The sequence below is a fragment of the Pezoporus occidentalis genome, unplaced genomic scaffold (genome assembly GCF_034315485.1).
Source record: "Pezoporus occidentalis ecotype Australia unplaced genomic scaffold, CSIRO_AGI_Poc_V1 ctg308, whole genome shotgun sequence".
NCBI lineage: Eukaryota > Metazoa > Chordata > Aves > Psittaciformes > Psittacidae > Pezoporus > Pezoporus occidentalis.
In genome coordinates this window covers 263,680-277,495 of record NW_026915030.1, presented here as the reverse complement: position 1 = coordinate 277,495, position 13,816 = coordinate 263,680, and the positions used below count along the sequence as shown (strand labels likewise).

The window sequence follows — 13,816 nt, the reverse complement described above, 5'->3', positions numbered from 1 at the left end:
AGTCCTAGGTGCCTTCTGTGAAGAGAGAGGCCTGGTTATGTGGATCTAAACAGCCACCAGATTGTGCTGCTCCCCCCCCACAACTTGTTTCTAGTGATTTCTAGGCAAGTGAAAACCAAAGAGTGGGAAAGCCTGAGTTAGTTCAGAGATGTTACCAAGAAAAGGCAGACAGAGAACAGACAGAGGCTGTTGTAAATGCTCACCAGATCTGATCAACACCTTCAATGTCCCTGCAAGGAGGGGAGAAAGAGCTCAGAGGGGAACGAGGGAAAGCAGCAAACGGGGGCAGTGAAGGAAGTGGGATGTTTTCATCCTGCTCAAGGCCTGCACTGTGTGGGTTTCAACTCATTTCCAGCCTCGGGTCAGCTGTGGAGCAGACTGCCACTGAGCACTGGGGGTGTGAGCACGGGTACTATGGGAACACTTGGTGTTCTTCCTGGTTGCCATTCCTTACTGGTCCCTGCTGTAAATGACCAGAGCTCACGTGGACAGCCTGGTCACCATATGAAAGCTGAAGAAACCAAGTCACTGAAGGGCAATTTGCAATCAAACTGGAAAGCCTGAGTCAGTTTTAACTCCTCGTGGTGTTGGGGTGTCCTGTGTCCACACTCCAGGAGCTCTCCAGAGCCCAGGCCTAGGAAATGGAAATGGGGATGCCCAGTGTGATGGGCTAGGGACACAGCGCTGACGGGCACACTTTGCACCCCACAGTGCTAGAAGGCCACAGGAAAACACCACCTGAACTCTCATACACCCCTCTGGATGTGTACAACTGCAGGCTTGGCAATTCTATTTCTCATCTGAAGCCTCAAGACACGGAAATTTGCTCAAACACTGTGGACACACAAAAAATAATCAAAGCCCTTCAACAACTTTTCATTCTCCCCTGGCTTTGTCTTTACAAGACTAAATGGAGCAATACATAAAACAGACACAACTGAAGAAAGACGTTTATAATTCTCTGCACTTCAAAAAGCAATGAAGCATCAAAATGGGATAACTGCCATTCATTTACATGATGGGTCTTGTGTTAGCTTTCTCCTGCCCAGAAATCAGGAGGAGGAACTGTATGAAATAGAAACCTGAGATTCCCTGTCTTTAACTGGAGTATGACCTCATCGAGCAACCTCTGCCACTGTCTTCCCCTGAGCCCCTGCTGCACTAGCGGTTGTAGCCTCTGCTGACAATACGTGTGGCAAAGAATAAGCCAGAAAGCTTAGTTCACAAAGGTGTCCTTTCCAGATTCTCTGCATGAGCCATTTAATGAAAAGGGGAGAATGGTTAGAGAAGGAAAGCAGCAGGTTTGCAACCAGCAACGGGAAGATGCTGCTATTCATCTGTTTGCAGTACTGCATTCCTGAATGCCAAGATGACACACCACTATTTTTTACCATTTACACTTCTTAAAAGGCTAAACAGGCAGCTGCCTCCAGGTCCAGCCTGAGGACACAAGGCAGGGTCTGTTTAGGCTGGGGTGGAGCAGATACCTGGCTTTTTAAATATATATTCCTCACAGAACTGGAATAGAGAGGAGAGACTGTTTAGTTCCTCCAGTGCACTCGGCTCTTCAGGAGCGTGCACAGCCCTCCTCTAAACCCCGCAGTGTGACATCCACCCCTGAGAATGGAGCTACGGGGTTTAAAAGGAGAGGGAAAGCCAAGCCGTGGCCTCCCTCCCATGCTCTGTGGAGGCACAGGTTACCTGCAGTGGTGCTTCCTGCTGGCGAGCCAGAAGGTGCTGTCGCAGCCGTAGCAGTGCGCAGCGAGGTGGTCTGGGAGCCATCGCGTCACCTGCAAGGAACCCAAGCCAAACGTATCAAGGAGAGGGCAATTAGAAACAAACCCATCTCATCTGTGCTCCCAAATTCAAAGCAAAGCACCACGGGGAGGTGCTTGTTCTATTTTGAGAGCACAAATCCAGTGTTTGCAACAACTGGAGACAGGCGACAGGAACCCTGAGAAGAGAACGCTACATTCCCCTCAACCAGAAATGATGCCATGAAGTCCAATTCCCTGGGGTTTTCCTGGGCTTTAGATGTATCCAGCCAAGAATATTCACCAAGCATGTGTCCACCTAAGGCTCTTTGAGCTAACCATCCCTTCCACAGCCTCTCAGGGTTCCACGCAGAAGGCAGAGGGCTCATAGGCACAGGTACCAGTGGCTGAAGCATGAGACGCCAGTGAAGCGCAAGGAAGAGAGCTCACAAGAAGTGGCACATGACCAAAGGCTGAAGGAGAGTTTGAGTTATGGATATCCCCATCCTATGGGAAGAATGAGCGATTTACAGGGATTTAGTCTGTACCTCTGTGTCCTGTTTATCCACCTGCTCCCAGCTGGCTTCAGAGAAAATCTCTGTGCTGCAGCGAGACAAGCAGTTCTGATCCAGATTGCTTTCCGAGTCGGGTATAGAAGTCTGTTGGCAAACAAACACAGCTGAACAGAACCATCCCCTATCCCTAATTCCATACAATAAAACTGGACATAGGGAGGAGTGGAAAGGGTACCTCCTGCTGAGAAGGAGCAGGCTACGGTTGCACTGCAAGGGTGAGTGCCATAACTGGACCCCTACCTACAGTGAATTGCAAAAAAACCCAAACCACCAAGCAAAATGTCCCCCAGGAGCTCAGTTTTGGACCCTCTGATGACAGGGTGATGTGAGGCAGAACGAATCTGGGATCTTTTCTTCTGCTGGGTTAGCCACACTTTGGGTGATGAACCAAAACAGCTGCTATCTGTGGCTCCAATGTTTCCTTTCCAAGGCTGTTTCACTTTCAAAGCTAACACCAGTAATACATAGATCCCTTTGTCAGCAAAACTCCTGCAAAATACAAGCCAATCCCACAGGGGAAACTCTGAATTTGAGCCATATATATTCCATATACAGTTTTAGGGGGAATAATACTTCCTTAATACAGTTCATCCAGGTAGAGTTGTTTGGAACTGACCTAAAACTCAGCCAGCCCTTAATATACATTAAAAATAGCAAGAAATCTTGAGTGAATGCCTTTTAGTGCATGAGGAATGGGACTCTCTGGAGCTCCAGAAGGAAACCTTTTCCCCCCAAAGCTGGGAAGAGCTCAGATTCTCAAAACTGGTGTATTTTCTCGAGCACAGCACGCTCCCCGCTCCAGCCCCATGCTGCACTTTGTGACAGCCCTTCAAAATGGGGAGAGTTATCATTAAAGCACCAAATTCCTCCAAGGAATCCAAGCTTTCACCAGTGACAGAAGCCACAGGCAGCTGCAATGACACCGAGCTGAAATGGATGCCCAGAAGTGAACAGCCAAGAGGCACCGAGTATTCTCACAACAGATGTACCTGGGTCTATAAAGCCTCTCTGCCCCTTCCAGACAACAGGAAACTAAACAGAAGCTGCAAACCTCCTGTAGGTTTATTTTCTCTTCAATTTTGCAGGCATATAAACCACATTATAATGTGCATGTAGGAAGAAGGAAACTTTTGACGATGTTACGTCAACCTCAGGAATTCCAGGCCAATGCATCCAAACCCCAAACCTTTTGACTTTTATTAGTCAAAAGAGGAGAAATGAGGTAAAAAACAGGTAGGGAAGAAGCAACTTAAAAATCTACCCAAGCCACTTGGAGATGCAGAGAACACTTGTCAGCTCTTGAGATCCTGACCTTGGAATAGTAACTCATTTCACCTCTGATTTTAAGATTTCTTTTGCAACCACATCTGCAGAGGTGATTTCATCGCTATGAAAATCCGTGATTAGTCCTGGATTTGAATCATGCCTCAAACTTCAATCTCTGTTTTATGACTTTAAACTCTTCCCAGTAAGAACACAAAGAGTTTAAAAGCTCCCTTAAAATCATTACAGAAGCCCTGACATAAGGCTGTTGCAAAAGCTCTCAATTTATTGCAGTCAATGAGCCTTGAACTTCACTGTTCTGAGCCAACAGTGCAGCTACTGCTGCATCTTTCTTACCCTGAGTGTGCAAAGCACTCAGAGCTCAGTCCTACACCACTCTCCTATAAATCCCACATCCACATTCATAGAAAAATGTCTTTGCCCACATATTTAAACCACAGTTTTCATATGTTTGTGGGGTTTTTAAGGCAAATGAAGATGTCCAGGTATGTGTGAGTGAAACACCCATCCTGAAATAAGCTTTTGGTGCATTTATGGTCAAATTAAAGACAGTGAAACTACTAGTCATCCTTAACTGCCATTTGCCATGTACCCAGTCAGTTGTCTGCCCTTCTCAGAATGACCTGAAGTCTTTTATAAAGCTTGCATGGCCAAAATATCACCACCTGCCCAGCAACCCAAGAGCTGACAAGCTGGTGAGGTCCAGAACATGCCTGACTAGCCCACTGTTGCCAGCAGTGGCCCAACTACCACTTCACTTACCACTTCGTCTCCATAATCACCATTGAGACGTAAGGAGCTATTCAGGAACTGGCTCTCCAACCGGCTTTTCAGCTCTTGCACTTGCTTCTTCAAGGTCTCCACCTCTTGCTGGTGGCCAGTTTCTATCTGGCGCAGGCGCTGCTGGATGACATCAGTGTAGACAGGCATCCCATCGTCGTCCAGGTGACTTCTGGCAGGTTGGTCTGGGCTGCTGGCTGCCTGCTGCTTACCAAGGTGACCAAACACCCATTTCTGGTGCAGGTTCCTCAAGTGGAACTGTGCAGAACTGCAGCTGGCTGCGGAGACCTGCCTGCTCAGGGAGGCTTTGATCCGCCCGTCCTCTCCATTCACACAGTGTCCGTTCGTGGCGTGGTATTTCGGGGGCATCCCAAACCCCGTGGGTTTCTCTGTCATCTTGTTCTCAGTCCCCAGCTCCCCGTTACACACAATCTCATCTTTACGTTCGGCTAAAGGCAAGGCACAAGGGGAAGGCATCGGGATGTGAGTGGTGCTGCTACCAGAAGTCCTATGTACTTTTGTTCCCAGTTTCTGAAGCTCTAGCGTGTTCTCCCCCTCTGGCCTGTTTTCAAGAGTTCGAGACAGTTCCTCAGCACTGCTGTTGCCCAGGGGAGGTATGTGGCAAGGACCCTTCAGAACGAGCTCCTGCTTTGCTTCGTTCTCTGTTAAGGTTTCTGTAGAACTTTCAATGTTGGATGTCCTTGCCTCGTGTGGGATTGTGAGAGGTAACGGAAGGCTGGCCTGCTCCGCACTGTACAGGCTCTCTGCTTCTCCTTCAAGTTTGCTAATACCTTCCTCCTCCGTATTCTTTTGAGTGTCTCTACTTACAAAGCCCTCCAAAGTTACAGCCTGTAGTCCTTTCACCTGAGGTACCTTCTGGATAGTGTTACTGAGATCAGGATGCTCATCCTGTTGTCCTTTAAGCTCAGAAGCACCTTGTGAAGCTGGATGTGGATTGAGAGTTGGATTGTTCATTACAATACCTTTATCCATCTCAGCCTTTCCACAGAGGTCACCAACATACCCATGTACGTTTTCAGTTCTCTTCTCCTTATCCGGGGCAATTTCATCCCCTTTACCTACTGTCTCCAGGCTCCCCCTCGAGTGCTCCTCCAGACCAACGTCATCTTTAGTGGCCTCTTGCAAGATGTTCTCCATCTGTCCCTCTGCCACACCAGCTGCCACAGAGAGCTCTGCTCCCACTGGAGCCCTGCCCTGTTTACTGAGGTTGTCCCCATCGAAAGGGTCATCCCCAGGGTTACTGAGGCTGCTCAGCTCCAGGGACCGGCGGTGCTCCTGCCACTTCTCATTGAGGCTGGGGTCGCTACTGCGTCGATTGCTTGGAGGCACGCTGCTGTCACAGGCTGTGGTCAGATTGTCAAAGGATCTTGTCTTTGGTAACCTGGGAAAGCACAGATAATCACAATCCAAAGTCAGTGTTTTCAATGCTTAGCTACTGCAGTTTAATACCACCCACCCCACCCACCCCCAATTAGGACAGTAACAGTCTGCTAACTAATGGCCTTCTGTGAAGTATGCAGTAGGAGCACATTTTGACCATCTGTAGTGCAGAGCTGCTTCAGTACTTTGTTTGCCATCAGGAAAAGATGTTCCATCAGACTTCAAACATTCCCAGAATAATCCCCTTCCCACAATGCACAGTTACAGTCTGGTCCCATCTCCTAAGCAACATTCGCTCAGAATCCTTGTTCAAAACCCCAGAAGAATAGTTATGCAACAGAAAAAGAACTCAAATTGAAGACCATCAAATGAAAAGCTTATATCCCACAAGGATATAAGGAATTCTACACGGCTATGCAATACCCAGAGCTTAATTCTATTTGCTAATCTTCTCTGTGGTATGGTATCACCTCTGAAACATAACGGCTTTCATAACTCAAGCAACAACAGACTGCTTGTGGGTGGGTCCCACAAATAAGCCTGTGAAAAACAGTTCCCTCCCACCACAAGTATTCTCCTTTTTATATCCCACAATATTCTCTGTTGATCTTACTTTACAGGATGGGATTTCTGGGCTCTAGGCTCACCTGCCCAGAGGCTGATCTTCAGGGCTAGAGCCTGGAACAGGGTACGGGGCACAGGTGTCGTCAGTGGGTGTAGAGGGGGAAGAGCACGGCAGGTAAACAGCACTCCAGAGCATTAAGTTCCGCACATGGCACACTGGATACAGCACCTGAGAGGGGGGAACACACAAGGATCAGAAATGGCAAACTGCTCCCTGCTCCCAGAACACAGGGGAGGGTTCAAGTCTGACAAAGGTGGCAGGTGCCCGTTTGGGTTTGCAGCTGGGAGGCTTTGCCAGGTCTCCAGGTAATTCCGAAGGCCAGTGAGCAGCTCTGGCATTTGCAACCAGCTCCACTTGGATATGTGATTATCTCTTCTTTCAGAGACAGAGGCTGAGGCAGAACAATGCTGGCTTTCAGCTTCTCCTGAATGAGTTACTGCAGTGTGCTCTGTGTGAATCTACACCTTAATGATGCCTCTGCGCAATTCCAACTGCTGGAGAATTCAGTGGCCCCATTGTTAGTGCAGAGACTGCCTTGTACTTTGTGTTATACCCTGTCCCACGAGAGCTGAACTAAGAACGTCCCTCTACAGGCTCCAGTTCAAAGTAACCCTGTCATCAGCAGAGGCACTGGTATGGTAAAAAGTAAGTACATGCAGAAATACTCCTGACTTGCTTGCTCTTAAAAGGGATTCTGTGCCTGTGGAATATGCTTTCTCCTTCAGTGTACAACCACCTCGGGTCACTCTATCAATTCCACTCTTTCCCCAGGCAACTTCCCTGCAGAAAGGCAGGCAATGGCAGAGAAAGTGAGGGCTGTGGGGTGGCTTGGTTTGGTGGTTGCTGCTTGTGAACAGCTATGGGTTTACAGACATGGCTACATGAGAGAGACTGAAAAGACTTTTAAAGACTGAAGTAAAACCATGAAAAGATGAATACAAAAGCCTCCCACATACTGCAGGTTATCCCAACTGGCTCAGTACAGCATAGGGCCTACTGAGAACAGCCAAGGCACTGAGACTACGCCTGTACTGCAGGACACAGCACGTGAGGGCAGCCAGGGACAGTACTGCCTGTCCCCACAGCCTCTGCTGGTGTTTTCAGGGAAAACTTGGATGCATCCACAGCTTTAAAAGTCCTCAAAAGCTGTATTTATCTGCAGCGTTTCATGCTTTCAGCTACTTGAAGGAACAACCCAAAAGCCACATCCATCATATGCAAAACTACTGCACAGGCCATACAGTTAGGTTTATGATACCTGATACTTTTATAAGCAAAATGGGTTTAGATGTTTATAAAAGCCTTTGCTGTCCTCATCATGATGATGTTTGATGACTGCCACATGCCCACCACAGTGCATCCCTCCATACCTTACATGACCTTCCATCATATACACTAAAGAGAACTGTGAGGCATTGCTATGGAAGGACCACACTGAAAACATCCAAGTGTTAAGAGAAACAAAGATACACTGAATAATCAGAGTTACTCTTCCTGTTTAGATTCAAGATGAATACAGACACAGTGTCTTAAAAAATAACTTTATGACACTCCTCCGGCAGAGCTCAGTCCTCTGCTTGTCAAACAGTGAAACGTTTTCTGTTACAGAAAATGAGGCAAAATGTTTAGTGACAAAAAATGTATTCCCAGCATAGAGAAACTTCTGAGGTTGCATTTGACACTCCTTAAACACCAGCAAACTTAATGGAAGACTTGAAACATCACAGTGGGCAGAGTGTTTGAAGGAGAACACTGATGAGGAGAGCTGAGCACACCTATACACGGTATTCATGATAAGAGTTGAGCCATTAGTATGTCCCATTGCTATAAGCTTGGGTGGTTTTTTAAAGTACCTACAGGGGCCAACACCAAACCTGGAGAGGGGCTTTGGACAAGGGCCTGTAGGGACAGGCCAAGGGGAATGGCTTTAACCTGCCAGAGGGGAGGCTGAGATGAGCTCTTAGGCAGAAGCTCTTCCCTGTGAGGGTGCTGAGGCGCTGGCACAGGGTGCCCAGAGAAGCTGTGGCTGCCCCATCCCTGGCAGTGTTCAAGGGCAGGTTGGACACAGGGGCTTGGAGCAAGCTGCTCTAGTGGAAGGTGTCCCTGCCCGTGGCAGGGGTTGGGACTGGATGAGCTTTAAGGTCCCTTCCAACCCAAACCAGTCTCTGATTCTATGATACCCACTTCTTAAAGCACTGTACTTGGAAGCCCCTAAAGGGATGCTCCCTGCAAGGTGGGGAATGAAGGATACATACAGAGTCTGACTGGGAGGAGTAGAGCAGGTTTTTGAAGGCTTTGTTTGCTGCCCGCAGCAAAGACCAGACAGAACAGGTCCGTTCCTGAGTGTGTTTCTCTCCTCTCTCTTTCGCATTGTTGCACAGGAATGTACCAAAGAGGCAAGAGTAGGTGTGCTGCACCAACTTCACCTGCACAGACCAACACAGACATTGTCACAGGGCAGAAGATACCAGCTTCATGAAAGAACTGACAGCCAGGCTTAAGAAGCAACAAATCCTTCCTTTGCAGGGAATCCACCCCGTTCAGAAGGGCAGACACACACACACACACCTGCATTTTTGCATAAACTCCTTATAAATTAATGGCAAAAGAGTTCAAGCAGAGCAGAATCTTTTCAAATCATGACCAAAAAAAAAAATGCAAGAAGAAATATAGAACAGAAAGACACTATTTATTCATAATCAAGCCTATTCTGTGCTGATTCACTCCCCTAGCGCTGCAGGATAGGCAGAGGAGAGACCCGTGATCCCTCTGTTACAACACATTGCTGCAGCACAGAAATTCTGATCGTTATTCACTGTGTCTAACAAAGTAACTCAGCATGGACTTAACTTCAAGCATATAAATGACTTGCATGGGATTATTCAGATGTTTAAATGAAGACAAGTACTTCAGTGCTGTATTCAATTAGGGGTTTACTCTGAAAAGGCCAGAGTAGTTGGGGTACTGCAGATTAGCAGTGTGCCGTGGAGCCAGTTACCACCCTTGTATCTCATTTCCCCAACTGAGCTCAGCCAGGACTGTACATGTACCCACTTACATGGCTGAGCTGGCAAGTGGCAATGCAAGTCAGCCACAGGCACAGGAACGTGCTTTAAATCTCTTAGTGGATCAGACACTTCCTAGAGACTTCTACTCTTAGAGTTTTAGCCCTACAGTCTGTGACTGTCACTTTCCCAGGGATCTGCCTTCCAGCCTTCAGAACTCATTTTGAGCATCCCACGCAAATCCCTATTAGGAGGGGTGTCCACTTGAAAAGCAAACAAACACAGCTCACATCCCACACATTTTCAGCAAAGAAACTGAAAAAAAAACGAATGGAAAGGTAAGGGGCAGGTCAGTTTTAGAGAAGGAACCTTCAAGTTAAAACAAGACCTAAGTAGGGGGAAGTTTATATTGCCAGTAACCATGACTTTTTGTTTATGCTGCATGGAGGCATTATACTGGAGTTATTTCAGCACCTCTTAGGTGAGACTATTAAATTCATATCATCTATTCCTTTCTTTAAAGTCTGAAAGAAGTCCTTAAGGGCCCTGCTTCTGTTTTAAGAGCGAACAGACCTCAGGTCCTGTGAAGTATACAAGTACTTTTGTCTATTGTATCTGGGCAGTTTTCCCGCTACCTTTATCAGGCTGCAGCGTATCACAGCTAGAAGGGAACATCAGAAACCCCTTGGGGCTCTGCAGTATGTCAGCAGTGGGTACTGGTTTAGCAGCAGTCTATAAAACAGCAATCTCTCAAGCCACAACTCACAAGGAATGCTTCGTTAAACTCGAAAGAGCAAGGGAACTGCCTCTGGAGCTGATGGACGCAGTCCAGCCACTGTAAAAACACTGGGCAGCGCTCATTCAGGTCATCCGAGTTCTCACCATGGCCACAGCGATCTGCAAACTTGTGGCCAAAATCCAGCCACTCCGTCTCCACTAGCACCTGGAAACCCTGCAGAAATGAAAGGACAGATGTAAAGGTCCTCATTCGCTTTGGTTCCATTTGCTAAGATGGTCTGAGACTTGTGGGAATCCCTTTATTACTCCTGATTCCCTTCAGCACTGGCCTCATTACTTATCTTTACTGCTTCTTCACCTAATGCCTCTGGGTTCTGAAATGCTGCACGATGAAATTAGGACAGAGATGAATTCCCAGGTCTATATGAACAGGAGAGGGGATAAGGCAGGTTAAGTCCTCAGTGACTGCCAGGGAAGACCCTGAATGAGACCTCTCTTGGCCAGGCAGGGGCGAGGAGGAACTTCATCTTGCTCAAAACCACCTGGATCATGGAAACCAGCATGTGGACAGGAGAGGGAATCGTAAAGCTCTCCCTTGAAAACAAGGGCAGATCTTGTCTGCCATTAAAGAAACCCATTCCTCCATCCACACAGGACACAGATGCTTGGAGATGATGCTCACCTGTGTGCACACCCCACAGAGCACAGCCACAAGGCTGGTTAAAGCCTTGCAGGACTTCTCATGGAAATGGAAAGGGCAAAGAACATTTCAGAACAGTGCCTGGCAGAGCACCTGAACGTGACAGCTCATCTTAGCGGATATAAAACCCATCACACGTTAGGAAGGGTTTGATTTGTAGTGGGAAGAAAAATTGTAGAGCATACTTAAGTCAACAGCTGTAATTAGGGCAAAAATAACAGCTGAAAACCCTAAGATTTGACATTACTGAGGCCTCATTTTCCTAAACATTTCTGATCCTTGTACAGACAGCTATAGTTAATGGTTTCCTCTGATGCAGTGGTGACAAGAAGGAAGGCAAGGGATGTGTACAGAACTCCACACTCTGGGCAGGGATGACAGCACTCTTAGGAGGGACCAGGAGGAGGCTCTGCCAAGGACAGAGCAGCATGTTTTGACCTGATGGATGCCAACTTCTAGAACCCCTGTGAAAAAAGCATCTAAGAAGTTTCCATGGTTTCATCCAAAAGGCATTGCCACAGTTTAAACTTCTGGTCCTCGTGTGTCCAAGGCTTTAAGCAGCAGTTTATAGCCCAGTGTTCAGACACATGCTTCTGTTCTAGACAACAAAGGCATCTTGCACGTGGGCTGGCAGATGGAATGCAGCCATCACATATCACACAGTGCTGAAAAGTGATGGGGCGGAGGAGGAAATCAGCCTGGAAAACCAGGAGAAATGTAACTAAGTGACAGAGGGCAATGAAAATGTGAAACTGGAAAAACATGCAGCTGGGCAATCTAGAAAAGAGAAAAGCTTTGTATCAATACTTGGCTGAGAAACTGCAGTGGTGGAGCGAGAACTGCAATGTGCAGCACTCTGCACTATTCCTAGGTTAAATACAGGAAAGCACAGACCATGACTGTGCAGTTACATCAAAGGGGGAAAATATAATCTGCTCGAGTTACAGACTGTATTTACACCTACACGTAACTGTATCTGCAGCCTACTGTTAGGAAACTCCTGCTAGCTTTAGTGCCTTTTGTAGTGGGAAAACCTGACATCAGTTACAGACAGAGCTCCTCAGAGAAGGACCTAAACCCAGTAAGTACCTCACACCCTACCAGGTGGTTACAAACCTCTGTGGTCCTGTAGTACGGATCTAGCAGCAGTTTGGCCAGAGCCACTATCTGGGGCGTTCGGTCCCAGCCGTCTGAGCAGTGCACCAGGACCGGTCGCTGGTCTCGGTCCACGGCATGAACTACAAGCAGCGCAGACTTCAGAAGCACAGATAAGTGCTGCAGCCATTTGGTGCTTTCCAGAGCTGATAACCAACTAGAGGAAAACAAGGGAAGACAGTTTTTGTTCCTTTACAATGCCTTGTAAAAGAGGAGGTGGGGGTATTTGAATTTATCTTGCTTGAATGGAAGGGTGGAACCAGAGGTGCCTTCACAATCTCTGTACCTCAGCTATTCCCAAGCTCTACAGTGTATGCTGTAGGTATCTGAAGAATCTCTACCCTAAGAAGAGCTACATATCCAGTTCAGTAAGGGTGGCCCTTCTGGATCTATGATGATGCCATGAAAGACTCTTAGCAGCAAACTCAAGCCAGGGGAGCGGTAGGGGAAGCAGGACTGGTACAACTTAGTGCTGCAGTCCTGTGTCCAGCTCTGGGACCCCCAACACCAGAGGGATGTAGAGCTGCTGGAGCAAGTGCAGAAGACACCATGGAGATGATCCGAGGGGTGGAACAGCTCTGCTGTGAAGAAGCTCTTCCCTGTGAGGGTGCTGAGGCACTGGCACAGGGTGCCCAGAGAAGCTGTGGCTGCCCCATCCCTGGCAGTGTTCAAGGCCAGGTTGGACACAGGGGCTTGGAGCAAGCTGCTCTAGTGGAAGGGGTCCCTGCCACCATTACATGATTCTATGAACTAATGTGTCCTAATGGAGACCCATCTCAGAAGCTCCTGAGATGATGGGCTGTTAGAGGCCAGTCATCCCACAGCACTGGAGGGCTGTGAAATGTATCTCTTGAAATGACACTTTAAGTGCATGAAGAACATGCAACACCACTAGGATTTTCTGAAGGAAAGCCAAGCAGTAGAGATTAAAGAACCAGGAATAGCAGGTAACCTCAATGCTAGCACTTAGAAACCCAACTGAAACAGCATTCTAGTACCAATACTCAAGGCTACATTATAATCTCAGATTTCAATTCCTAGGTTCACTTCAATGATAACAAACCAATTACTTCCTTTAGCTCAAATTCCATGGAAATGAAAAAATACAGCTCACTGTTATTAACAGGGAAGGCACCGAGGGAAAAACCTGAATTTCACTTTACAAACCAGCAGCACAGGAATGCAGTGGCAGAAACATGTAAACAAATGCAAAACCACCAAGCATCCACTTACTTTCCTGGATCTGGCATTTGTGTGCAGAGCAAACGCAGCGACTGAAAGCTCTTCCGGATGGAATGGATGTTTGCCATCCCCATGAACACTACTTCACAGTTTGGGTAATATTCTGTAGGGAAATATCAAGATAGAGGGAAGAAACTAACAACTACACAACGTTTAAATTCATCAAATCAAACCACTGGCGCTGTGGACAGATGAAATAACCTGTTCTGTGAGGAGAGACCAGGACTTGGAGCTGAGGAGGTATTCCAGACATTATACCATGGCAGAGCAAAACAGGAAGGAGTTAGCAAAGTGTTTGTGTATTTACTTTCAGTGTTTCACTTCGCATTACAAAAGCCAGAGTACAAACCTATGGGAATAGTGATAGAAGCTCCAGATTATAGAGTGGTTTAAAAAGACTGAGAAGCACCCGAAGAGACTGTAAAGCATCAATAGTGTTTAACTCCTAATTTATGGATTTGAAATATAGGATATTGAGTGCTTGCACAAGAAAATACAGTGGTCTCTTAAAAGAGCATGCTTTATATCATTTGATTTCCCAGCTCTTTATCAGCCCA

General features: G+C 47.2%; 1 protein-coding gene across 6 annotated transcripts in view; it reads right to left on the bottom strand.

Annotated features, from left to right (window-relative positions):
- MTMR3 (myotubularin related protein 3) overlaps positions 1 to 13,816 on the bottom strand; it is a 74,750-nt gene that overhangs the window by 2,960 nt on the left and 57,974 nt on the right. For 3 of the 6 annotated variants that reach the window (XM_062627814.1, XM_062627816.1, XM_062627815.1), the window contains 9 exons: positions 13,251 to 13,362; positions 11,979 to 12,174; positions 10,191 to 10,376; positions 8,675 to 8,845; positions 6,442 to 6,587; positions 4,376 to 5,795; positions 2,303 to 2,413; positions 1,702 to 1,790; positions 204 to 230 (listed from right to left, as the gene is read on the bottom strand). In XM_062627814.1, the coding sequence (XP_062483798.1) occupies positions 204 to 230; positions 1,702 to 1,790; positions 2,303 to 2,413; positions 4,376 to 5,795; positions 6,442 to 6,587; positions 8,675 to 8,845; positions 10,191 to 10,376; positions 11,979 to 12,174; positions 13,251 to 13,362 (2,458 nt within the window). The remainder of the gene's footprint in view (positions 1 to 203; positions 231 to 1,701; positions 1,791 to 2,302; positions 2,414 to 4,375; positions 5,796 to 6,441; positions 6,588 to 8,674; positions 8,846 to 10,190; positions 10,377 to 11,978; positions 12,175 to 13,250; positions 13,363 to 13,816) is intronic. The other 3 variants (XM_062627819.1, XM_062627818.1, XM_062627820.1) reach the window with 3 other exon arrangements.